The sequence below is a fragment of the Eretmochelys imbricata genome, chromosome 1 (assembly GCF_965152235.1).
Source record: "Eretmochelys imbricata isolate rEreImb1 chromosome 1, rEreImb1.hap1, whole genome shotgun sequence".
In the NCBI taxonomy this organism is placed as follows: domain Eukaryota; kingdom Metazoa; phylum Chordata; order Testudines; family Cheloniidae; genus Eretmochelys; species Eretmochelys imbricata.
The window spans coordinates 69517570-69544503 of record NC_135572.1 but is presented as its reverse complement, the minus strand read 5'-3'; the positions used below and the strand labels follow the sequence as shown (position 1 = coordinate 69544503).

Genomic DNA, 26934 nt, shown 5'->3' with positions numbered 1-26934 from the left:
CACCAGTGGCGCTGGGCTTGGCGCACGAGGCACAAGCAGACGCTGAGGTGGCATGGTAGGTACCCACCCCGAGACCCTCTTCCCCCAATGGGGGATGATGCCCTGAGCCCTTCCCCAGTGGTTCAGTCATCCTCGTCCTCTCCAGATGAGACTGTGGCTGAACCCTCTTGCACTAGCCCACCAGATGATTTTAAGGAGCACCAAGCCCTGCTCTGAAGGATGGCCACTAACTTAGGCCTACAGGTGGAAGAGATGGCGGAGCAATCAGACCACTTGTTTAATGTGCTCTCCACATCCACTCCTGCATGTGTTGCCCTCTCAGTGCATGAGGGGGTCCTAAAGATGGCCAAAGCTCTCTGGCAAACCCCGTTCTCAATCCTACCCACTTCCAAGAGGGCTGAGAAGAAGGGGTTCGAATACTTATATGCTTATCCACCCCTGGGGTCAAACGAGGGCATTCTAGTTCCAGCCCCAAAAATAAGGAGGCCAAGACCTTTTTGCAAGGAAAATTTATTGCACGGCCAGTCTCCAATTCAGTCGTGAACCACCAGGCTCTGTTGGGGAGGTAGAACTTTAACCTGTGAGACTCCCTCCATGAGTTTAAGGACTCCATGCTCCAGGAGGTGGCCCAATAATTCAGGGCCCTTGTTGAGGAGGGTACAGCAGTGGCTCTGTGTTCCCTCCAGATGGCCTGGGACATGGCCGATTTGGTGGCCAGGATGGTCACCTCAGTGGTGGTCATGAGGCGCATTTCCTGGACAGGTAGTCCTTGATACAAGATCTTCCATTTGTTGGAGTGGGACTCTTTGTGGAGGAAACGGACGCAAGGCTGCACAGTTTGAAGGACAGTTGGGCCACCCTCTACTGAGTGGGTTGCATAATCCTCAGTTGGCGAGGAAGCAATTCCGGCCACCTCCGCTGCCAAGGCCTTGGCAGCCTCAGCAGGAGTCTACGTGCAGAAGTAATACTAGTTTTAGTCACTGCCATCCTTCCTGTTTTCATTTACCTGGGCAACCTGGCCCAGCGAAACACCACGGGGGCCAGAAGTGTGCATTTTGACCGTGCGCCCTAGTCAATTCCTTGGATCCGCCCCATCTTTTCCTCAACCGTCTCCATTACTATCATTCAGCCTGATCGCAGGCTACCTTGAAGTAGACAACCTCCTACAACGGGGGGTGATGGAGGGGGTGGTGGAGGAGGTCTCTCAGAAACGGAGGGGGAAAGGTTTCTACTCTCACTGTTTCCAGATCTCGAAAGCAAAAGAGGGCTTAAGACCCATTCTGGACCTATGGCGACTCAACAAGTACCTCCAAGAAGTTGAAGTTGCGCATGGTTTTACTGGCCTCCATCATTCCCTCCCTGGATCTGGGAGACTGGTACGCCGCTCTCGACTTGAAAGATGCTTATTTTTGTGTATCAATCTTCCAAGGACACAGACGGTTGCTCTGTTTTATGTTGGGCCAGTGCCATTTACAATTCATGGTGCTTCCCTTTCGCCTCTCCTCGGCTCTGTGGGTATTTACAAAATACATGGTCCCAGTAGCCATTTACTTGAGGTGTCATGGGATCCAGGTCTATGTCAGTCTCAATGATTGGCTCATCAAAGGTCGCGGGATCAAGTGCAGAACAGGTTCGATCTGGTGTGTTCCACCTGTCACAACCTGGGCCTGTTATGAAACGAAAATAAATTAACCCTCATATAAGTGCAAGGAATAGAGTTGAATGGAGCAGTCCTCGACTCCTCATGAGCCGGAGCTTTCCTTTGGGAGGCCTATTTCCAAGCCATGTCAGAAGTGATCTCCCGTGTAAGGGGCCACCTGCTCACCACTGCCCATACTTGCCTAAAGTTGCTAGGCCACATGGCTGTCTGTACTTACGTGGTCCGTCATGCCTGGCTCCACCTCCGGCTGCTACAGGAATGGTTGGTTTCAGTCTACATCCCCAACAGACATAATCTAGATTGGGTAGTCAGGGTGCTGTATCACATCCTGTCGTCCCTGGAATGGTGGTTGAACTCTGGGTTGGTATTGCAGGGAGTTGCCTTTGCGGCCCTAGCCCCTGTCGCTAACTCTGGTTTCCAACACCTCGGACCTGGGCTGGGGATTCCGCCTGGGTGAGCTCAGTACACGAGGCCGCTCGTCAGGGGTTGACCGCTCCCTCTACATAAATGTCAGGCAGCTCAACGCGGGTCACTTGGCCTGTCAGTCTTTTTGGTTCCACTTACAAGGCAAAGTGGTTCAAGTCCTGATGGACAACACCGCCACGATGTTTTATATCAACAAGCAAGGCAGAGCCAGGTCATCGGTTCTCTTCCAGGAAGCCCTCTTCTCTGGGATTTTTGTGTGCAGCATGCCATTCATCTCGTGGAAGCGCATCTTCCCAGAACCAGGAATGTATTAGCAGATCTCCTCAGCAGAGCCTTCTCATCTCGACACAAATGTTCACTCCACTCCGAGGTGGTCAGTGGGATCTTCTGAAAGTGGGACTCTCCCCATATGGACTTGTTCGCAACTCGTCAGAACAGGAAATGTCAACTGTTCTACTCATTTCGGGGAATTGACAGGGCTCCTTGTCGGACAGCTTCTTACTCCTGTGGTTGGAGGCTCTGATGTACGCTTTCTCATCAGTGCCATTGCTTCACAGAGTGCTCATGAAGATCAAGCAGGATAAGGCCAAGGTGATTTTGATAGCCCCGGCTTGGCCTCCCCAACACTGGTCCGACATGCTCATGGACCTGTTGGTGACGACCCCGATGCAGCTGCCCCTCTGGCTGGATTTCTTGTCCCAGAATCATGGCAGGCTCCTGCACCCGTATTTAGCAGCGCTGCCCCTAACAGTTTTTGGTTGCTGCATAGTTAACTGCTAAAGAGCAGGAGTGCTTGGCCCACATTCAGCTGGTCCTACTGGGTAGCAGAAAATCCTCCACTAGAACAATCTACCTGGCCAAATGGCAACGATTCATGTGCTGGATCTCGGCCCAAGGAGTTAGCCTTGAGCAGGCCTCGCTGCAGTCGATACTGGACTACCTTATGCATCTCAAGCTCTAGGGCTTGTCCCTTCCATCAATTAAGGTCCTCGACCCCTATCTACACCCCTTACCACACCCCCGAACTCGTCTGCCCTCTATCCAACTCTTCACCTCCCCTTACCGCGCTGCCTGGAGCACCGGGTCAGGCCGCGGCTCTGCAACTGCGCTACCTGTCTGCCCAGAGCATTGCATTGGTGATGTGGTGTGCTGAGGCTGCGGGGGAGGGGGCACAGCAGGGGAGGATCCGGGGGCTAGCCTTCTGGGCCATGAGCTCAAGGGCCAGGCAGGAGGGTCCCGCTGGCCAGATATGGCCTGCGGGCCGTAGTTTGCCCACCTCTGTCTTAGAGACTAACAAGTTTACTTGGGCGTAATTTTTGTGGGCTAGAACCCACTTCATCAGCTGCGTGAAGTGGAAAATATAGGAGCAGGTAAAAAAACATGAAAGGGTGGGGGTTGCCTTACCAAGTGTGAGGTCAGTCTAACGAGATAAATCAATTAATAGCAGGATATCAAGGGACGGAAAAATAACTTTTGAAGTGGTAATGAGAGTGGCCTGTTAGAGACAGTTGACAAGAAGGTGTGAGTAACAGTAGGGAGAAATTAGTATTGGGGAAATTAGGTTTAGGTTTTGTAATGACCCAACTACTCCCAGTCTTTATTCAGGCCTAATCTGATGGTATCCAGTTTGCAAATTAATTCCAGTTCTGCAGCTTCATGTTGGAGTCTGGTTTTGAAGTTTTTTTTGTTGAAGAATTGCCACTTTTAGGTCTGTTATCGGGTGATCAGAGAAATTTGAGTGTTCTCCTACTGGTTTTTGAATGTTATGATTCCTAATGTCAGATTTATGTCCATTTATTCTTTTGCATAGAGACTGTCCGGTTTGGCCAATGTGCTAGCAATGCCCCTGTGCCATGTACATGATGGCGCATATCACATTGGTAGATGTGCAGGTGAATGAGCCCTGATGGTCTGGCTAATGTGATTAGTTCTTATGATGATGTCCCTTGAATAGATATGTGGACAGAGTTGGCACCGTGGTTTGTTGCAGGGTTTGGTTCCTGGGTTGGTGTTTTTGTTGTGTGGGGTGCAGTTGCTGGTGAGTATCTGCTCCTATAATTTCCACTTCATGCATCTGATGAAGTGGATTCTAGCCCACGAAAGCGTACGCCCAAATAAATTTTAGTCTCTAAGGTGCCACAAGGACTCCTCATTGTTTTTTCTCATAAAGAATCTCATCTATTGCATATTGCGTATCAGTGTTGTTTATATCTTGCCAGTGGCTAACTGGATGTGCCCTAGGTTCCGCACCTTAAAGCCCCACCCAGCAAATTTGTTCCCCCAACTCGCATACATCATCGGTGATAAAACTACAGACAGGCTTAACTATGAAACAGATTGATTTATTTAACAAGACTTTAAACAGTAACTGATAGGACCCCCAAATAAAACAGTACATAAAGGGTATTCAGGTACAGGTTGGCTTAACAAATTGACATGGTCCAGGACCCAAACCCACAAGACAAGGGAGTTTAACACAGGTAAGGTACAGACATACTGCACCATGTTCAGAGGAATGAACCCACGACAATGGATTTCATGGACTAGGTACAACAGGATTCTCGAACACAGGTAAGACAGGAATCAATCAGGAACAGGTAACTGGAACAGGAGTTTGGATCTTTTACTGTGATCTTCTGTAGATCCATCGAAGTCTTGGCTAGGACATGCACTGTGCTGCCACCAGGAAGGAAGGATAGTCCCTTCTCTCAAATGCAGCAGTTTTTTATGTTCTCTTGTTACTAGGGAGATCACATACCATATTACTCTTGCTCTTTTCCCGCCTCAGAGGGAAAAAGACCTCAATAGTCTCAAGAAGCAGGGCACCAACATGGTGGACAAACCACAACTATTTAGAAACAAGATGGCAAAGTGCAAAAACAAAATGGAACTTGTAGATTTTCTCCTAAGTGTTTGACATTACTTAGACCACTTCTCTCACAAAGATCTCTCCACGTTCTACAAAGCTCAAGGAACTTTGCTAGTGTTTTTGAGAAACATTCCCAACTTCTGATGGATGCAGGCCAACAACATGGTCATCTGTATGTATGTTTTACCAGATATTAAGCTATCTCTGAAGCTTCTAGAGATGTTGGTAGATTTGGAGATGGTTCTACAATCCCTTTTCTGATAGACTCTGAGCCCTGACTACCTTCTGAATTACTTAGCAGTCACCTAACATGTAATCACTTGAACAGGGGGATGGGTGTTTATTTACCTGTTTTTGCAGCTGTTGCTCTTTGAGATATATTGCACATGTCCATTTCATGACCAACTCTCCTTCCCCTCCGCTTCGGAATTTAGTTCATTGTAGTTCATGTGGGGTTGGGATGGCTCTGCCCTTTATACCCTCAGCTGGAAATACAAGCAGGCTCAGGGTGCATGGACTACACTTTTGGGTACCACTATAGGAAAAAACTTTGGCTTCAGTACACTGGGCACGTACATCCCTAACATGGAATGGATATGTGCAGCACATCTAAAAGAACAGCTACAGAATAGGTGAGTAACCACTTTATTGCAGTGTTTCTAGCCTGTCCTCACTTTAAGAACACTAGATATGACTAGAGAATACCCCATCCTGATATTTAAGAACAAAACTTTAATTTGATAGGAAATTTTGAAATGTACAACAGCTTTAAATGTACAACAGCTTCTTTGTTACATGGGGTCGTCCGCTTCGCCATAATAAGGTGAGAGGTAGGTTATTGAGATCCATGCCATTGCCACAAAGAGAAGATGTCTTCTTGGCTGCTGGTCATACTCTACCAAGAGGAAGACTCTTTTCTGCACAAGTTCCACTGCTGGCCAACATTTACATCCCTCAGCTCTGTGATTCATAGTAGGCGAGTAGAGGGAAAGGAGGACCAGGCAGTGGAAGAGCGCATGCAGGAGAAGAGACAAAAGCTGCCGAGTACATATGAGGAAGAAAGGGGCTAGTAGGCTGGAATATATATATATATATATATATATATGCAGGAGGGCTAGGTGATAGAAGGGTTAGGGGGAAAGAAGTACAGAACTTACGGGTGGGGGAGAGAAAACGAAGAGCGAAACAAGGGTGGGCCTTTTTAAAGGGGAAAAAATCAGTTGCATTTAAAGTTAAAACTGCTTACATGAAAATATGTGAGGAACGTATCCGGTTGCTGTAGGTGTCAGAGATACTGCGTTATCTTAAATGGAATCATATTTGTGTGGGATTTGATCCGTGCTGCATTAAAAAGTTTGAGACCCACTGGTTTAGCTGTATTTGTCCTTGAATGGTGAAATGCTGTGAACTTGTTGGAATTTAAAACTCTAGTTCTATGAAGCTAAGTCATTCTAAATGCTTTGGCCTAATGTGTTCATTTTGAAATACCGTTGATTTATGACACTAATATAAGTATGCACTGACAAGTAAAAACATTGTAAAATGTTTTCCTTCTCTTTCCTTCTTTAGACCCCAGTATTTCAAATTAATTGAAGAATGTGTGTCCCAGATAGTATTACATCGAAGTGGAACAGACCCAGATTTCACCTATCGTAAAAAGTTAGATGTAAATTTCAGTCATTTAATAGGTGAGAGCAGTTTCTAGAAATGATTATTTTGTGGAAATGTGTTTGTGTGTTTTTAAAAAGCAAAGAGTTTAAATGTTGTATAACATTAAGAACCTTATAACTTTGTTTTTAGATGTTTGTGTAGATAAAGCAAAAATAGAAGAATTTGAAGAGAGAGCTTCAGAACTTTCCAGGAAAGTAAGTAATTTTGAAGTTATCTAATCAGAAAGAGGGTTTACTTGATTACTATATAAATTTTGTTACTGCAAATGTGACAGTCACAACATATTTTTATTTTTCAGTAACCAAGTTTATTAATTAGTGAAAAAATGTGTTGTATGTGTGTCATATGTAGTAGAAGGCAGGGATCTAGTGCCAAGTTAGTTAACGCATTCTGACCCTATTTACAAATACTTGGTAGATTTTTATTTTAAATTGTAAACAGCAACCGTAGCTTTACATAGTGAGAAACTGAAGTCTTTTATATATGACTGGAGTTGTGTGTTATAAACTTTTTACCCAGTAGAATAGACTGAGAGATTGAGAATAAAAATTGACACATTTTATAGTCTAAATAGAATACATTCGAACTCTCAGATTTAAGTCAGACTTCATTTACACTACATTCTTGAATAGTGTATCCCCATAAACAACTTTACGTTTTGATAGATGGTATTCCCAAACTGATCTTTGAAGACATTTTTTACGTTGTAGAAAAGTCCTTTTAAACAAATACTTGTATAATCTAACTAAAGTATTAGTTTGATAACATCAAAACTCTTACTGTAATCTGCTTGGTTAATGCATCACATTTCATCCATTAAAACACACATGATACTGTGGTGAACTGATTGATATATTTGGATGAAATTTGCAAAGTGCTCCCTGTGCAAAGTGCTCCCTCCACTAGTAATTGCTATGGTTTTTCACTTGAGGATTAAAATATTCAAGTGAGAGTTAACTGGTAAGAAAGCTATTCGTTTCGTGTTGAAAGATTAAGGAAATATTACAATTTTCTGAAGCAACATAGCAGTGTTGTTAATATCCACTATGCTCTCATCTTGTTTTTTTCTCATACAGTTTGAAAAAGAATTTATAGTCTATCAGGAGACCCAGTCCCTACTGCAGAAAAAAGAAGAAAAAATCAATGCGCTAGAAGCAGAATTACAGGCTTTTAAATCCCAGGTAAAGGACAATATTAAATAACATTTTTCTATACCATAATGTCACTAGTGAAACAAGCATACTTCATTTAATACTTTTCAGACCTTAATACAGCGTGTGAGGTTTTTAAAGAAGAAAAATGAACCCATTTTCAGAACATAGTTTACTATCAGTTTCTTTTGTTGGTGTGCCACAAATCTTTATTAAAAAGAATTGTAGTATAACATTAATTAGCTGCATGAACTCCCAGTTGATCCCTGTTTTGTGCCTAGGCTTATGATAATTAAACCAGTTGCTTATATTTCATTTGGGTTTTACTTTTCTTGTCACATATTTCCTGAATAATTAACCACAAAGGGTAAGAAATCTACTAGTAGATTTGGCATTCATCACTGATCTTTATCCCACCACAGGAAATTATTCCTCATGCAATTTATTTTGCTGAACCTTCAGCAATGGGCATCCTGCAGTGAAAGATAACCTCTAGCTGAATGAGAACACTTTCTAATAATTTTTCAATTTCCAAAAGTAAACAGATTTTAAAAGATAAGAAAAGAGAGTAAATCCAGATTTTAAAGGAGATAACTTGCATATAACTGCTGCACATTAAACATTTAGATATTAAGAACATATGACCAAAAGATTTCCCAATGTTTTATAGCGAGGAGTAAAAGGAATAGAATCTAAACGTTGACTAGAAGCACAGCTCCTTGGGTAAGAAGTACATGCAGGAAGTCGAAGAAATATATTTCTTCCAGTACTTGCTCATGTACGTTCCATGCTAGGTGTGTGCGCGCTGCGTGCACTGGTGCCGGAGAATTTTCCATTAGTGGTACCTGTAGGACCACCTGTAGCACCTTCTGGAGCTGTGCACATATTCGCTGGTATAAGGGGTGCCGCCAGGCCCGCACCCTCTCGGTTCCTTCTTATTGCCTGTGATGGTTGCTGAAATGATTCTTCTTGCTGCGGCAGGGCCCCTTTCTCAGTATTTTGGAATTTTCTCTATTCATTCTTAGTATATACTTAGTATATATCGTTCTTAGTTAGAGTTGGCATATATAATAGCATAAATAGTTGTTCCTGGTGTCGAGGGACTTTTTGCCCGAGGGACTGGGCATGCTCCCGTTCCCAGGCTTCAAGCCGTGTGTCTCTTGTGACAAGCTGATGCCAGTGAGTGACTTGCACCCTACATGTCTAAAGTGCCTGGGGGAATCTAATGTTAAAGGTAAGTGCCACATCTGCGGGGACTTCAGACCACGCACTAGAAGAGACAGACATTCAGCTGAAGGCCATTCTCATGGAGGCAGCCCTCAGACCAGTGTCGGAACTGAACCATTCTGAATTGGTGCTGAGCACTTCGACATTTGTGTGGAGTGCTTCCCCGGCACCATGCTCTTCCTGGCACTGTTCCTTATTTCTGTTGCTAAGGAAGAAGCATAAGAATCAGTACACTGTGACAGGGTGCTCTCCAGTGCAGAAAAGAGACAAGTAGAGGAATGGCAACTCAGTTAGACCCATGCTGGGCCACTCATCCTCCCCTGAGCCATTGATGGTGCCGCCGATTCCATCTAGAGTGCCGAGTCTAGTTCGAGACCCACTGCTGACTCCTGGAAGCAGCTGTGGTGCCAGGCGTTGGCCGCCTCCTTCAACACTGGAGGTGTTCCAAGCAGCAAAGGACCTGCTGGCCCTCCCAATTCTGCCAACCCCACAAATACCCCCAGCAACCAAGATGGCCAGTGACAGGAGAGAGCAGGAAGTGCTGAGCTCCTTCCCGGTACTGATCACCTCTACACTGTTTAGAAGCAAGCCTTCCATGATCCTAGCACAGCAATCACTGAACTGTGCCTGTCCTTGGACCCCCCAGCACCACATGGTGGCAGAAGTGGGTACTGCTCCATCATGGTTGTCAAGGGAGGAATCCTCTTCAGAGTCCGAGGGGGAATCTCCGCCTCACCAAAACCTTAACACCAGTACCCAGCCTACACTCCACCGGACTTCGGTACCGGCCGTCACCTGGCCACTGGCTAATGCAATGGCTATATTGGAACCCTTGGGAATTTCTCCCAGTACCTCCCCTGCTTCCCACCACACATACTCGGTGGCTTCAGATAGACGTACTGGACCCTGATTCTGATACTGACCTTGGTGCCACTTTCCAGGATGTGGTCTCAAAAGACATGGTGGAGGCAGAGGAAAAGGAGGGTACTGTCCCTCCACTAAAAGCCTCCTCTTCATTATCCCCAGGTGAGGTGGTGGCAGGACCCAGTAACTGGCTCCCTCAGGATGATTTCAGGGCCAACCAGGATTTCCTTAAGAGAGTCACAGCAAACCTAGGTCTGGAGATTGAGGAGCTTAAGGAGTCTGCACACAGTCTGATCAACATCATGGTGGTAGCTGTGCCCTCTAGAGTGGCTTTGCCCATTAAAGAAGTAGTGATGTGGCAGTGAAAATGCTGTGGAAACCCTGTCTTCTCTCCCCTCCCTCCCCCCGAAGAGGGCAGAGAAGAAATACTATGAACCGGCAAGCAGATTCAAGTACCTTTATTCGCACCCCTTCCTGGGGTTCCTGGTAGCGTTGGTAGCAAATGAGCAGGACAGGAAGGGGCAGTCGAAGTGCTATCCCCAAGAAAAAGATGCTAAAAGACTTCTAGACCTTTTTGGGCCGAAAGTTTCGTCAATGGGCAGTCTCCAGTTAGTATCTCCAACCAGCAGGCTTTGCTGGGGAGGTACAATTTTAATCTATGGGACTCGTCCAAATTTAAGGATTCCCTCCCATCGGAGTTGAGGTAGGAGTTCATGGCCATCCCGGAGAAGGCAAAAGTGTGGTCAGAACATCCCTCCATGTGGCTCTGGATTCAGTGGACTCAGCAGCCAGGACTATGGTATCGGCAGTCACTGTGAGGTGCAGTTGGTGGCTCCAGTCCAGACGCCTCCCTCCTGAAGTTCAACAGTCTGTCCAGGATCTTCCCTTTAGAAGGCTTCTCCCTGTTTTTGGAGTCGATGGACTCGAAACTTTATGGCCTCAAGACTCGAAGGCCAACATGCAGTACTTAAGACTTCGCATGCCACCGCCATCCAGAAAGCATTTTAGACCCAACCAGTCTTCCAGATTTGCAGCATCTACCAAATAGGCGCACTACAAAAGAAAGGGAAAAGGTTACAAGTGTTGCAAATCCCTCCCGTCCACATCAGCCTCACAGTGAGGCTCTCTCAGATGTCCTGGCGGTGCCAACCAGGCCTTTTGAAGGTTTGCCCTTGGGCATTTATCAGTCTCAGCTCTGGATCGGGCCCCTCTTTTGTCGTTGGACTGTCTGTCACCCTTCATCCCAGTGTGGTTACATATAACATTGGACCATTGGGTCCCTTTAGTTTGTATTCAGCCACCTCGTTTTCTTTCATCCTCCTTCCTCTTCAGGGACCTTTCTCAGGAGCAACTCCTCTCTCAGGAGGTGCAATCCTTCCTAAGTGTGGAGATCATAGAGGGGGAAGGGATTTTACTCCTGGTATTGCCTAATCCTGGAGGCCAAAGGGGGCCTATAACCTATTTTGGACCTGCATCGCCTCAACAGATATGTCAAGAAACTGAGCTTCCTCTTGGTCTCCCTGGCCTCTGTCATTCCCTCCCTGAACCCAGGAGATAGGTACACCATCCTCAACTTAGAGTGCTTATTTTCATATCTCTATCTTCCATGGCCAAAGAAGACTTCTCAGGTTTTTATTGTGGGTCAGTGCCACTATCAGCGCTCTTCCCTTCAGCCTGTTGGCAGCCCCACAGCTCTTCACAAAGTGTATAGTAGTAGTAGCAGCAGCAGCCTTCCGGAGTCGCTGAGGTGTGCAAGTCTACCCTGACAAATGGCTGATCAAAGTTCAGTCACAGGCTCAGGTATGGCACAGCATCAGTATTGTCTGGGTCACCTTCCAAGTGCTGGGCCTGCTGATAAATGAGCAAAAGTCAGCTTTGATCCTAGTTCAGAGAATAGAGTTCTTTGGGACAGTGCTCAACTCAACCCAAGCCAGAGCCTTCTTGCCAGAGACCTGATTCCAGACTGTTGGACCTGATATCCAAGGTCACGATCCACCCAGTAACAACTGTTTGGGTCTGCCTCAAACTATTGGGACATGGCAATGTGTACTTACGTAGTACAGTATGCAAGGCTTTGTGTCAGACCCCTCTAGATGTGGCTGGGATCAATCTACTCCCCAAGCAAACACCACTTACACTTAGTACTCTGTCCCACTTCTGGTCCTCGCTTCCCTGATCTGGTGGAAAGACCCAGGTTCGGTAATGGAAGGGGTATCCTTTGCTGCCCCTCAACCATCAGTCGCCTTGGTCTTGGATGCGTCAGACCTAGGGTAAACAGCTCACCTCAGGACCAGGGCCTGTGGTCCCAAGAAGAACTCTCCCTACTTATAAACGTCAGGGAACTCAGGGCAGTACCCTTGCCGAGTGTTTCTTCTCCAGATCTCGAGCAAAGTGGTGCAGGTCTTGACAGACAACACTGCATCCATGTTTTATATCAACAAGCAGGGAAGGGCTTGATCTCTGGCCTCATGCCAGGAAGCCTGCAGCTGTGGGACTTCTGCGTGAATCACTCCATTCACTTAAGGCGACGCACCTCCCGGGAGCCCGAAACATACTAGCAGATCACCTCAACAGAGCCTTTTCCTCTCACCATGAGAGGTCTTTTCACCCGGAAGTCAGAGGTGGGACTTCCCCATGTAGACCTGTTTGCCACCAGGCAGAACAGGAAATACCATTAGCTCTGTTCACGGTGTGGGTACAGCATGGGCTCCCTCTCTGATACCTTCCAGCTCTCATGAGCAGACCATCTACTGTATGCCTTTCCTTTGATCCCCTTGGTTCACAATGTTCTCTTAAAAATCAAATGGGACAAGGCAAGGGTTATCCTGATGGCACTGATGTGGCCATGCCAGCACTGGTTCGGCACGCTTCTGGACCTCTCAGTGGCAGCGCAATTTGTGCTCCCACTCCGCCCAGACTTGATCTCTCAAGACCACAGCAAGTTGCTTCAGCTGAACCTTGCCTTCCTGCGCCTGACTGCATGGATGCTGTGTGGCTGACCCCCAGGAACAGGCCTCCTTGGATCAGGTTTGACTGCTTTCTAAATAGAAAGCCTTCCACCAGGGCTACCTACTTGGCCAAGTGTTATATGTTCCTCTTGTTGAGCCTTTGAATGGAATCTCTCCATTCCAATCTTCTCTACAGTCTATCTTGGACTATCTGCTTCACCTAAAGCAGCAAGGTCTGGTGCTCTCATCTATTTAGATTCATTTATTAGCCATTTCAGCCTTCTACCTTCCAGTGAACAGCAGAATGGTGTTCTTATGTGAAATGATGGTCCGGTTTCCTCAAGCGGGGCTGGAAAGACTCTATGCTCAGGTTCACGAGATGATCCCTCCATGAGACTTAAAAATGGCCCTGTCAAGGCTCCTGGGGCCCCGTTTCAAGCTGTTAGCTGTGTGCTCCCAACTGCTTCTCTCCTGGAAAGTTGCCTTCCTGGTAGCTATCACTTTAGCCAGAAGGGTCTCTGCGGTCAAAGCCCTTTTGTTGAAACCTCCTTACACAGTGTTCTTCAAGACAAGCTTCAACTGTGCCCCATCGCACCTTTTTACCCAAGGTGGTGTCACAATTCCACAGCAACCAAGTCATTTTTTAACCTGTCTTCTTCCTAAAGCCTCATAAGTCTGCTGAGGAGCACCTGCTTCATACGTTGGATGTTAGGCACGCCCTCTCCTTTTATATTGAAGAATAAGCCCATCCACAAATCCACACAACTGTTTATAGCAATAGCAGAACGGATGAGAGGGCTACGTGTGTCATCCTAAAGAATCTCGTTCTGGCTAATCGCCTGTATTCAGGCTTGCTACGAGCAGGTGAATGTGCCGCCTTTGGCCATCGTGACTGCTCATTCCACAAGAGCTCGGGCTTCAGCAGTAGCATTTCTTGAGCAGGTACCAATCCAGAACATCTGCACAACTGCAACCTGGTTGTCAGTTCGTACCTTTACGCAATCCTATTAGGTCATCACTCAACAAGCCCAAGATGATGCCAGTTTAAGGAGAGAGCAGTGTTACAGTCAGCACATTTGTGAACTCTGATCCCACCTCCTGGAGCACTGCTTGTGAGTCACCTAACATGGAATGGCCATGAGCAACCACTTGAAGGAAAAATGGTTACTAACCTTTCGTAACTGTTCTTCGAGAGGTAGTGTTCGTACCCATTCCAAGACCCAATCTACTAACCCTCTGTTGGAGTTACTGCCAAGAAAGAACTGAGAGAGCTGGTGGCACCCATTATGCTGGCGCTTATGTGCACGACTCTAGAGGGCACTAGAGCTGGCCCTATGGATACCACTAAGGGAAAAATCTCTGCCAACAGCGCACCTGGTGTGCTCACACTTAGCATGAAATGGACATGAGCAACACATCTTTAAGAGCAACAGTTACGAAAGGTTACTAACCATTTTTTCTTGACCATGTTTTGTTGGTTTACATCTTGAGCTTGTATAGACACACTTCATAATTTTAGTTTTGTTGACAAGTAAATTAGTTTATCTGTATGTTTTGTGCAATTAGCCATTGATATTCCATAAACACTATTAAGGAATTAAGTACTTATTTTAAAGGTACACATCTCTTCACCACCCCAAAAAAACCCCCCTGAAATCTACTGCCTTTTCAAAAAATATTTAACTACTTTCTTATAGTGGTAGACAGGCTAAGAAATGACCAAATTTTATATAAATTTCTTGGCAAAACTGACCCAAAAAAACCCCACCCCTCATTTTTTGATGGTGACATGAGGTGCTGTTTAGCTTCTGAGCTGTACTCTATTTTTTTAATTCATTGAATTAAACATAGCACTTCAATATGCTTTTAGCTGTACTCATGGTGTACACACTACAAACACGCCCACATCTGTTACGTATAAATCTGTTTTCCAACTTTTATATATTTAAAAAAAATTAACTGTTTTGATTTATTACACTTTTGGATGCTGCAAGTAAACCCCTTCAGGCGGATCTGAATATTTAGGACAAGTTTGAAAAGAGACCCTTCGTCTTCTCATTCCATTAGCAACTACTTAAGATAGTTAATTTTGTGTGTTGGGACCCTCTTTCACTCTCTCTGTACCCTAGCTGTTTTGTAGCATTGACGTATATTCATAATTATTTCTTTTAATTTATTAGCCAGTTTGAAAAATGTACCTTAGGCCTACTAGTCAAGGTGAAGCAATTTCAGAATTAGCAATTATTTTTTGGAACTCAAGGAGGACAGCTGAGCTCCCAGAGGACTTGGAGAAGGGCAAACAATTTAAAGGAATAGAGCGGTTGTGTACTATTTATTGTATTCTGATATTTCCTTGTTTTAAAAATATTTCCTATCCTTTGCTTAATCATAAAATCATAGAAATTTTGATCTAGAAGGGACCTTGAGAAATCAAGTCCAGCCTCCTGCAATGGGGCAGGACTAAGTAAACTTAGACTATCGCTGACAGGTGTTTGACCTGTTCTTACAAACTCCAGTGATGGGGATTGCACAGCTTCCCTTGGAAGCCTATTCCGGTGCTTAACTACCCTTATAGTTAGAAAGCTTGCCCTAATATTTAACCAACATTTCCCTTGCTGCAGATTAGGACCATTACTTTTTGTCCTACCTTTAGTGGAAATGGAGAACTGACCGCAGTCCTCTTTATAACAGCCCTTAACATTTCAGAAGACAGTTATAAGGTTGCCCTCCCTCCATATCTATTCTCAAGACTCAGCATTTCCTTATTCCTTTTTCTTCACAGGTTAGGTTTTCTAACCCTTTTATTGCTTTTTGTTGCTCTCCTCTTGACTTGCTCCAGTTTGTCCACATCTTTCCTAAAGGGTTGGACACAATACTTGGGCTAAGGCCTCACCAGTGTCCAGAAGATCGGGACAGTTACCTCCCATGTCTTACGACTCTCCTGTTAATATTCCCTAGAATGATACTAGCCTTTTTCACAACTGTATAATGTTTGTTGACTCATATTTACTTTTTGATCCACTTTTACCCCTGGCCCTTTTTGAGCAGTCTTGCCACCTAGCTTGTTTTCCCCCATTTTGTAGTTGTGCATTTCATTTTTCCTTCCCAAAGTGTAGTACTTGGCACCAGTTCTCCAATTTGTCAAGGTGGTTTTGAATTCTAATCCTGTCCTTCAAAGTGCTTCTATCCTCTCCTAGCTTGGTGTCCTCTGCATATTTTATACGTTTACGCTCTACTCCATTATCCAAATAAATAATGAAAATATTGAGTAGTACTGGCTCCAGGACTGACCCCTGTGGGACCCCAGTTTGACAGTGAACCGTTTATAACTACTCTTTGAGTATGGTCTTGTCAAAAGCCTGACTGAAATCAGTATATCTCACATCTACTCCTTCTTTGAGTAGTGTCCCTACAGGTGCCCCACTCTGGGCACGCTAGCACCCCCTGCACCTTCGAGCAGAGAATTCTCATAGCAGTATCCATTGGGCCCACTCGTGTGTGTCTTGTGCTCCGTGCTGTTATTTAGCACTGTGTGTGCAAACAGCCCTCAGTTCCTTCTCAACCACGTTGACCTGGGACGGAGCTGTCCTGTTGAGATTTCCTCAACTCTGGTTTTCTCTTCTTATTGGTAGCTAGTTGTAGTGTTAATGTTACTTTTCCATAATTAGTAAATACTTTTAATATAGCTCTCTTTCCATAAACAAATCTTTTTATTTTTTCTATATTGTATTTAGGTAGATATTAGATCAATAACACTTGGATCTCAGTGGTTCAGCAGCCAAATTAGCAATCAGCATTATTCAAAAGAGCCACAGTAGTGTGAATTCATTGTTTCATTTACAACTTTTTATATATATTATTATTCTCACAGCAAAATGACTGATCAAGTATTATACGATTGGTTAATAACATAATAAAAGCATCCTGATTGGTTAATAATTTAGATGGGTTAATAATAAAATCAGTGTGTTTTAATATGTGCTGCAAAGAGCCCCAGGAAAAACTTAAATTAAAGAGGTACTTGCAGATTCCGAGCCTCAGTCTGAGTATCACTGTATTAGATCGTTACTAGCTCTCTTTATGGAGAGGTTATGCCTGATTCTCCTGGCTTTAAGTGTTGTCTGTCCTTCTGGGAGGTGATCCCGGTCAACGACGGGCACTCCCAATGGATTCGTTGCCTTGGGGAATTACACGTTGCTCAGAAGTGCAACTTTCATCGGGCACTAAAATCAAGAGCCAGAAAAAGCGAGAGAAAGCTTCGCTTTCTTGTGATGGAGAGCTCTCTACAGCCAGCTTCCGACCCAGTACAAGGGTGACTGAGCAGGGTCTACTGCCTCAACAGCATCACAGGCCCACACCTCCAGGGCGTCTAAAAGAGAGAGAGCGAGACAGATCTCCTCTCATAGGTCCTCGAAACAATGTGCCCCTTGCTCACCAGATAGAGAACCTACCTTTTAAAAGCCAAGGTTGTCAGTCTCCTCTGCTATCTCAGTGCCACTGGCTCTTCAGTCAGGTACCGTCGAGGCTCCTGGTTCCTCGGGTACCCAGAGCACAGCTAGACCGCAAGGCCCCGGGGCTGGAGAGACCATCAGTAACATTAGTGGACTGGGGTGGCAAGATGAGCTCTTCCTTGATACCTGAGAAACCCACTCAGGCTCCAAGTGTGCTTTCCTTTGGAGTGCATGAGACCTTTGGTACCATCCAGATCTTTTCAGGCGTTCCACCATTCCTGAGTAAACTTGAGGAAGAGGATTCTGATGAAGACCTTGCCTTGTTCTAAAATGTCAGTTCAGGGCTCTACTCCTCACTACTACAGAGGCCCCTTTCCAGAAGCCTCTGCTGAAGCTGCAACTTTTCACAGCCCACATTTACCACCAATGTCTTGCTGATATGTGCAACCTTGGTTGCCGCCTCCTATGCCTTATGCACTTCCTCCCTGGCTATATTGGGACCCCTTTGTGGCTTATCACCAACTATTTTCCTGAGCGTTGAGTATCACTCACCATAGAGAGAAGGAACCAGCATTACCTATTCCTTCCACAAGACCTGATCCTCCAGAGGAATCCCTTGAGGAACATGAGGCTGGAGCTGATGAAAGGATATCTCCTAGAACCAGTACCTTCTCCATTTCTGGAAGAAGCAGTCGTCCCCCCTCTTCTGTCCCTGGTGGATGATTTTAAACATAAAATCATAGAATCTTAGGACTGGAAGGGATCTCGAGAGGACATCTAGTCCAGTCTTCTGCATTCATAGCAGGACTAAGTATTATCTAGACCATTTGCGGCAGGTGTTTGTCTAACCTGCTCTTAAAAATCTCCAGTGATGGAGATTCCACATCCTCCCTAGGCAATTTATTCCAGTACTTAACCACCCTGATAGTTCGGAAGCTTTTCCTTATGTCCAACCTAAACTGCCCTTCCTGCAATTTAAGCCCTTTGCTTCTTGTTCTGTCCTCAGAACAGTTTACCTCCTTCCTCCTTGAAGAACTTTTTATGTACTTAAAAACTGTTCTTATGTCCCCTCTCAGTTTTTCCCCCAGAGTAAACAAAATTACTTTTTTTAATCGTCCCTCACAGGTCATGTTTTCTAGACCTTTAATCATTATTGTTGCTCTTCTCTGGACTTTCTTGAGTTTGTCCACATTCCTGAAATGTGACGCCCAGAACTGGACTCAGTACTCCAGTTGAGTAGAGCAAAGAATTCCTTAGTGTTTTGCTTATTGCACTCATGCTAATACATCCCAGAATGGTGTTTTGCTTTTTTTTTGTTTTTGCAACAATGTTACACTCTTCAGTCATATTTAGCTCGTGATCCCCGATGACCCCCAGATACCTTTCTTCAGTACTTCTTCCTAGGCAATCATTTCCCATTTTGTATGTGTGCAACTGATTGTTCCTTCCTAATTGGAGTACTTTGCATTTGTCCTTATTGGATTTCATTCTGTGTACTTCAGACGAGACCATTTCTCCAGTTTTTCCAGATCATTTTGAATTTTAATCCTGTCCTCCAAAGCATTTGCAACACCTTCCAGCTTCGTATCATCCGCAAATGTGTAAGTGTGTACTCTCTGTGCCATTGTCTAAATCATTGATGAAGTTATTAAATAGAACTGGACCCAGCGGGACCCCACTTTATATGGCCTTCCAGCTTGACTGGGACCCACTGATTACTACTCTTGGGGACCAACCAATTATGCATATTTCCAGGACCTGGTCAAGAGGGTCCCAGACTTTCTATAGATTCCTCTTGAGAAGCTGACAGAATCTTATCATAAGGTTTTCAACATTCTCCCATCAACCTTCTCAGCCTATATAGCCTTGCTTGTTAATGAGGCTCTTCTGGACCCAGTGAAGATCTGGCACATGCAGCTTTATTTTGTCTAGATGAAAAAGAGAGGATAAGTAGTATTGCATCCCAGCAAAGGACTAAGAAATTTTATTTTCTCACCTTCACCTAACTCTTTGGTAGTTGACAGAGGGAATGAATATGATAGGCAGCACCATGCTAAAACCATGCCTCATGACAAAGACCTCAGGTGTCTGGATCTACTGGGGAGACAGTCTTATTCCTTGGCCTCCCTGCAGTTTAGAATTGCCAATTACCAAGTATTGATGGCAAAGTGTGACTCTGTGAATTTCACTGAACTGACCTCTTTCATGGACCATCTACTGACAGAACACAGGGATCAGTTCCAGGCAATTATTGCAAAGGGCTAGATAATTGCCAGGACAATCCTACAAGCTTTCCTAGAAGCCGCTGATACCATTGCCCATTCGATTGCTTACTGCAGTGAAAATGAGAAGAGCCTCCTGGCTCCAACTCTCTGGATTCCCAAAAGAGGTCCAGAGTATAGTAGAAGACCTTCATTTTGATAGGTCTAAGTTATTCGTAGATATTATGTACGAGTCTCTGAGAACATTAAAGGACTCTAAAATCTACCTTACCTGAAATCTAACTGCAATTAATCAACAGATCTAATTTATACACCCATCTACAAGAGAGAACTCAGCAAGTCCCACTGCCCGGAGATCCTGCTCGATCTAATTCCTTTCTTCACTGAGGTGCTATGAGCAATACTAAAGGTGGCAGAGATTTCAGAAAAGGAAGGTGTCCTCTTCTCAGCCTCCCGCCTTGTACCCATCCACCTCCAAGCATCAATTTTAAGGGATTGGTTGAGGTTCTGAACCGCCATTCCCTTACTCCTCAGCTGTGCTGATTCCAGTAGTCTTCCTCCCTTTGGTGAGTGTCTTCACCACTTCAGGTGAGCCTGGGAGTTGATCACTACAGACAAGTGGGTTTTGGAGATGATCCCTACAGGTTACACCATCCACTTCTCTTCCACCAATGAACCCCCCCTTCCTCATTCCTCTTCGGGTACCCCCCTTCAAAGAGTGTTTCATCAAGCAGTAGACGCACTCTTACATTTGGGAACTATAGAACCAGTCTCCATGCAGCACGGAGGGAAGTGGTTTTATTCAAGGTACTTTCTGGTACCAAAAAGGAGTGGAGATTGGAGACCCAACCTAGACCTAGGACTACTATCACTTATAATCACTAGAGCAAGGGGATTGGTTCTCAGCCCTTGACCTTCACGATGTGCATTTCCACATCGCTATCCACTTTCAGACAAACGATTCCTATCTTTCATTGTGGCCAGGACCACTTTCAATACTGAGTGCTTCCTTTTGCCCTGTCATCTGCCCTGAGGGTCTTTTCAAAGGTCATGTCAGTTGTAGCAGTACAGCTCTGCAGGAAAGGTGTCTTAATATTCCCTTACCTGAACAACTGGTTGCTGAGAGGTCGCTTCGTGGAACTTCATTACATACCATGCCTGGCTTTAAATGTGCTGCTTTCAAGGTGGCTCAGAACTGTCAATTCACCAACCAGACATGGTTTAAATATGCTTCTTTCCATATGTACCTCTGTAAAACAATCCCTCGACTGATGGAAAGATCATCACAGCATGTGCACAGGAATCCCATTTGCATGTCCTTCCCCAAATGTTGTCATAATGACGGATGCCTCTTTGCTTGGATGAGGAGTGCTTATACATGGGAAGTGGAGATCACAAGAGGCAATGCTACACATCAACATCCTGGAGCTCAGAGTGGTCATATACACCTCTCTGTGGTTCCTACCACTAATTGGGGCAAACACATAAAGATCATGACAGACAATATATCATGCAAGTTTTACATCATTTGTCAAGGCTGAATGAGATTCCCCTTCCTTTGCACCGAGATTGTCAAGCTTTGGCATTAGTGCATATGCAACCAGATTATCATCACAGCAGCCTATATCCCAGTTTCACAGAATATGACCATGTATGCTCTCAGCAGATAATTCTTCCAAGACCACAAGTGGGAAATAGACCCCAGCATATTTACATATTCCATCAGTGGGCACTTCACAGACTTGTTTGCCACAGAGTCAAGCAAAAAATGCACTCACTTCTGCTTTAGGGGCGGATAAGGTCACCAATCCCTAGGGGATGCTTTTCCCTACTCTACGCATTTCTGTCAACTCTCCTAATAGCCAAAGTTATGCTCAAAATAAAGAAAGCCAGAGTCATCATAATAGCACTGACTTGGCCTAGACAAATGTGTTTCCTTACCTGAGGCAACTGGCTGTTTGCTGTCTGATTACTCTTTACACTGCTTCTCATCTTGTCTCCCAGGAGAGCAGGAATATTCTTCATCCCAGTCGCACAGTGCTTCGTCTCAAAGCATAGTTTGTCCATGGCTTTAGGGATGAGACGTAGCCTGCTCAGAAGATGTGAAAAGGGTATTATTACATAGCAAGAAACAATCTACTCGCTACATGTATTCTCAGTTTGTAAACTGGCATGACCACAGACAGATTCCTCCAGTGACTGTATCACTTCCGGATATATTGAAATACGCCCTAACTCTCAAAAGCTCAGGTCTGTTGATGAGCTCCATAAAGGTCCACCTGACAGCCAGCATGGCTTCTAGCCACCAATAGAAGGTTATTTTGTCTTTGCTCACCTGACTACAGTGAGATTCCTCGGAGGGCTAGGAAACCTCTATCTGTTGGTCCAACTTCCTGCTCCCATATAGGACCTCAATCTGGTCCTTAAATGATTCACAAGATCACCCTTTGAACCTCTGTCTATCTGGTCACTGTTCCATTTGTCACTGAAGACAGCATTCCTGATAGCCATCGTGTTGGTGTGATGGGCTGGAGAAATAGGGGCCCTGATGGCATTCTCCTCTTCAGCATTTTTTTTAGGGACAAGATCACACTGCCACCCCACCCCAAATTTTTACCTAAGATTTCCTCTGAGTTCCATCTCAATCAGCCTATTCATATGCCTGTTTTCTATCCCAAATTGCATCTAAATCTCTGCTGCACACCCTGGATGTTAGGAGAGGCCGGGCCTTCTATCTACACAGGACAAAGTCCTTCAGAAAGACCCACAAGTTATTCGTCTTGCTAGCAGATAGATCAAAAGGGTCAGCAATCTCTAACTGGAGGCTTTCCAAGGCTACATTAACGCTTGTTACTAGTCTTCCAATATTCAACCACCTTTGGATATACACACTCACTCTACAAGATCCATCGCTGCCTCTAAGGCCTTCCTCAAGAATGAGCAGATTATCAAAATCTGTAAAGCTTTCTACTTGAACCTCTATACATACATTTATCAAATGCTATGCTGCCATAAATATAAAGGGAAGGGTAAACACCCTTAAAATCCCTCCTGGCCAGAGGGAAAAACCCTTTCACCTGTAAAGGGTTAAGAAGCTAGGATAACCTCGCTGGCACCCGACTAAAATGACCAATGAGGAGACAAGATACTTTCAAAGCTGGAGGGGCGGGGGGAAGAAACAAAGGTTTGCTCTGTCTGTGTGTTGTTTTTGCCAGGAACAGAAAAGGAATGGAGTCTTAGAACTTAGTAAGTAATCTAGCTAGATATGCGTTAGATTCTGTTTTGTTTAAATGGCTGATAAAATAAGCTGTGCTGAATGGAATGTATATTCCTGTTTTTGTGTCTTTTTGTAACTTATGGTTTTGCCTAGAGGGATTGTCAATGTTTTGAATCTGATTACCCTATAAGGTATTTACTATCCTGATTTTACAGAGGTGATTCTTTTACTTCAATTAAAATTCTTCTTCTAAGAACCTGATTGCTTTTTCATTGTTCTTGAGATCCAAGGGTTTGGGTCTGTGTTCACCTATGCAAATTGGTGAGGATTTTTATCAAGCCTTCCCCAGGAAAGGGGGTGTAGGGTTTGGGAGGATTTTTGGGGGAAAGATGTTTCCAAGCAGGCTCTTTCCCTGTTACATATTTGTTAGACGCTTGGTGGTGGCAGTAATAAAGTCGAAGGGCAAAAGGTAAAATAGTTTGTACCTTGGGGAAGTTTTAACCTAAACTGGTAAAAATAAGCTTAGGGGGTTTTCATGCAGGTCCCCACATCTGTACCCTAGAGTTCAGAGTGGGGAAGGAACCTTGACATATGCCATAACTCACGACTCCAGCTCTGGCACGGTGTTTGGCTTGTCTGTAGTTTCCTCTCTACTGGACTCGACTCTGAAGCCACCCCATCTTAGAGGATACTGTTTGGTAGTCACCCAGAGTGAAGCTCCCTTAGCAACACTACTCGAAGAGGAAATGGTTACTCACCCTGTGATTCTGTGAGATGTATGTTCCTATGGGTGCTCCACTACCCGCCCTCCTTTCTCTCTGCTTCAGAGTTCTCTGTCATGGAGCTTCACCAAAGAGAAGAAACTGAGGGCGGTTCACTTGCGCAGTGTTACATAACAATGGCACAGGGCATGAGACTGACTAACATGCATGTGTTGGCGAAATGGACACTGCTGTGAGAAAAATCTGATCAAAAGTACAGGGGTCACTAGTGCATTTAAAGTGGAACACCCATGGGGGGGGAGGACACATATTGAAGAACCATAGTTACTGTACAGGGTGAGTAACCATTCTTCTTTTTCCTCCTCGTCTCCCGGCCCCACCTCCACTAGGCCAGTAATGCTGTCAAAGTAGGAAAGATCTACTGTCAAAGATCTGCTGTCAAAGATCTCCATTCTTCTGGTCAGTAATATAAATAAGAACCAGTAGCTAAAAGTGTATTTCTGATCTCTATAATATTGTCAATCAACTCTTTATTAAATATGTTTAAAACAACTTACAACTAATTTGTCAAAAGTGCAGAAATTATAGTTTTATTTTAGATTTATACAAATGTTAAAAAAGGCATGTCTCCATATGCTCTAGGTGCCATGGACATATACAGAGCTGTTTCACTATTAAAAAAGTATTAATTGAATAACTTGTGTTACAAATACCAGTAAAACTCATAATTGCCAAATACTACTTGAACAGGCACCTTGCTTTTGTTACACCTCTTCTCTATTCCTGCCTTCATTCTTTTTTTAAAATTTCCAATAGCAGATCCAAGTCTAGTTTTTTCCTGAGTTGTCTTCCATGTCAGTTTCACTTTTACTTTATGGATCCTGTTCTGAGGCTTCTTCTTTCATATCAGCTGCTGGGTTGGTATGTGCCTAATAAATTTGAAGCACACCCTCACCAAATAGTCTCTGATCAATTTTCACTCTGCTATGGATCATGCACATTTAGGATATCACGGTATTGATTTAACCTTCCAAACACGAAGTGATGTCATCTTCAGAACTATTAGAGCTAGAAACTTACTATTTCATTTGCAGAATCAAAACTTTCTTCTAAGAATGTGAATGGCTTTTGTCTAGGAAAACAGATTTTTTTCCCCAAGTCCTGTTTGTTCATGTAGTTTATAATAATCACTGGACCAAGTTAGTCCCAAGTGATGCCACTGGTTCTGGATCCTTAATTGTTGGAATAGTTTTTTGAGCTGTAATAGCAGCTTGAGGATCTGACCATCTTGATTTTTGGTTTGCTTCAGACTCTGGCTGGTTTAGATAAAAATCCATCTAGGAGCAAGAAAAATTATTCTTAGAAATACTGTGAAAAAGAGCTCTTTCTAAGCGTAAAAGCTTGCCTCTCTCACCAACAGAAATTACTTTACCCACCTTGTCTGTTTTAGCAATTGTATCACGTCCAATGAAACAAGGTGTTGAATACAGTATCTCTAGGTATGCTTTTGTGTCTGCTTCTGAGTCTAAATTGTGTTTGCAAGACGAAGAACTTTTATTATGAAAGATATGGACGTAACGAGACCATGTCTGTTTCAATAAAATTCATATTTCATTGCTTCATGGAGAAGGAGTCTCACTGAAAGTATTACTTTTCTATTTATTCTGTAAATATGAACCTTATGGCACTCAGTTTAAGAAAATGAGTGAATAAATTTTTTTTCTCCCCAGTATGACTCCTTACCACATGGATCAGATGTTCATTTTTTACCATCAATACAAGGAGGCACATCTATTCCTCCACCAGCTGCTGCAGCACCTGACCAATTACTACCACCTCCCCCACCAGCACCTTTTCATGGAGCAGTGCCACCTCCACCACCACCTCCACCACTGCCTTTTTTGAAGGGCTCGGGAATGCCTCCATCTTTTGGTGCACCACCACCTCCTCCTCTGCCACCAGGCTTACCTGGAGTACAGTGGTCTCCGCCTCCACGTACATTGCCCTTTGGATTGAAGCCTAAAAAAGAATTCAAACCTGAGATCACCATGAAAAGGCTCAATTGGTCAAAGGTAAAACTTAAATGTGGAAAATTTCTGGTGCCTAATTTACCATCGAAATTATAGTAATTTAGCATTGCCAGATGGGTAAGCTGTGTAGAATGAATGTCAGTTTAATGAAAATATAATGTTGTATCAATCTCCTATTATGCTTTACTTTTTCTTTCCTCCCCACTCTTTCCTCCTTCCTTCCTCTAGGGAGTTCTGCTTCTGTCAGTATTTCCATCTTATCACTTGGTCGTCTTTAAAAATAATCAATTTTTAAAAAATCATTATCCTTTATATTAATACAAATGTTTGGACTAAAAAACTCAGTGTAAAGAGTTATTCATTGGAAAAATATAGCTAAAAAAATAAAGTATTATATTTGTGTTTGAATCAAAGAAGGTCTCCCTTAAAATTGATGATGTTTTAAATCTACACTGATGTCAAATTTTCTATATTTATATTCAGTGCACATTTAACCCTTTAACTAATAAGGTAGTACTGATAAAATACTTTATATTAAAATCTTTGTCTATAGACATTTGTCATGAGCGCTTCAACAGAAAAGTCAGATTTATGCTAAGAATTCTAAACAAAAGTTGATAAAACTCAGTTTGTGTTAAAGATCTTGGTGTTTGTATTGACATCTTCTAAACATTAGCATTTAATTTCTTTTAAACAATATCTTTAGTACATTAATATATTTTAGATATACCGTATTTTCAAAATTAGAAATCTTTGTAGTTGTGAAAACAGTGATTGAAGTACTCTATGAACATGCAGCCTTTCAACTGTCCAGTTATTATTTTGTATTATCATACCACTTAGGAGTCCTAGTTGTGGACCAGGACTTCATTATGCTAGGTGTTGTACACGCATGCAACCAAAAAAGACAATTCCTGCCTAAAAGAACTTACATTTAAGTACAAAACAAGGGGCAACAGAAGAACAGATGGATACAGATAGATGGGTGTATCTGGAAACAATGAGACAGTATTGTTCAGCATGGTATGCGGCAGTCTTAGCAACCAGCTGCTTCACCATTGTTATGTATTGTGTAGACCTTACAGCAAAGTAGAATTTTACAGAAGGTTATGCTACATATTTACAAGGAATCTTTGATATCTCTTTGATTTGCAGATTAGGCCACATGAAATGACTGAAAAGTGTTTCTGGCTAATAGCAGATGAGGACAAGTATGAGAGTGCTGATTTGCTTTGCAAACTGGAGCTTACGTTTTGTTGTCAAAAGAAAGGTAAGTAGTTCATTGACTTGATTTACTACTTTTAAAGCTGTTTTTTCTAATCAAACAAACCATTTGTAATCACAGCCTACTAATTTTAAAGAATAGTATATATATCAACTACTTTGACTCTCCGTATTTTACATGAGAGCACATAAAAAATATGTAATCTGAAAAATAGTAAATTTTAGAGTCACGCTTCATTTTTATTGAAGAAG

At 43.7% G+C, this 26934-nt stretch overlaps 1 protein-coding gene across 1 annotated transcript in view; it reads left to right on the top strand.

The window, feature by feature from the left end:
- Positions 1-26934, top strand: part of DIAPH3 (diaphanous related formin 3) — a 531747-nt gene that overhangs the window by 126990 nt on the left and 377823 nt on the right. Inside the window, exons 13-17 of the mRNA XM_077806852.1 lie at positions 6525-6643; positions 6756-6820; positions 7703-7807; positions 25159-25500; positions 26614-26728. Of these exons, the coding sequence (XP_077662978.1) occupies positions 6525-6643; positions 6756-6820; positions 7703-7807; positions 25159-25500; positions 26614-26728 (746 nt within the window). The remainder of the gene's footprint in view (positions 1-6524; positions 6644-6755; positions 6821-7702; positions 7808-25158; positions 25501-26613; positions 26729-26934) is intronic.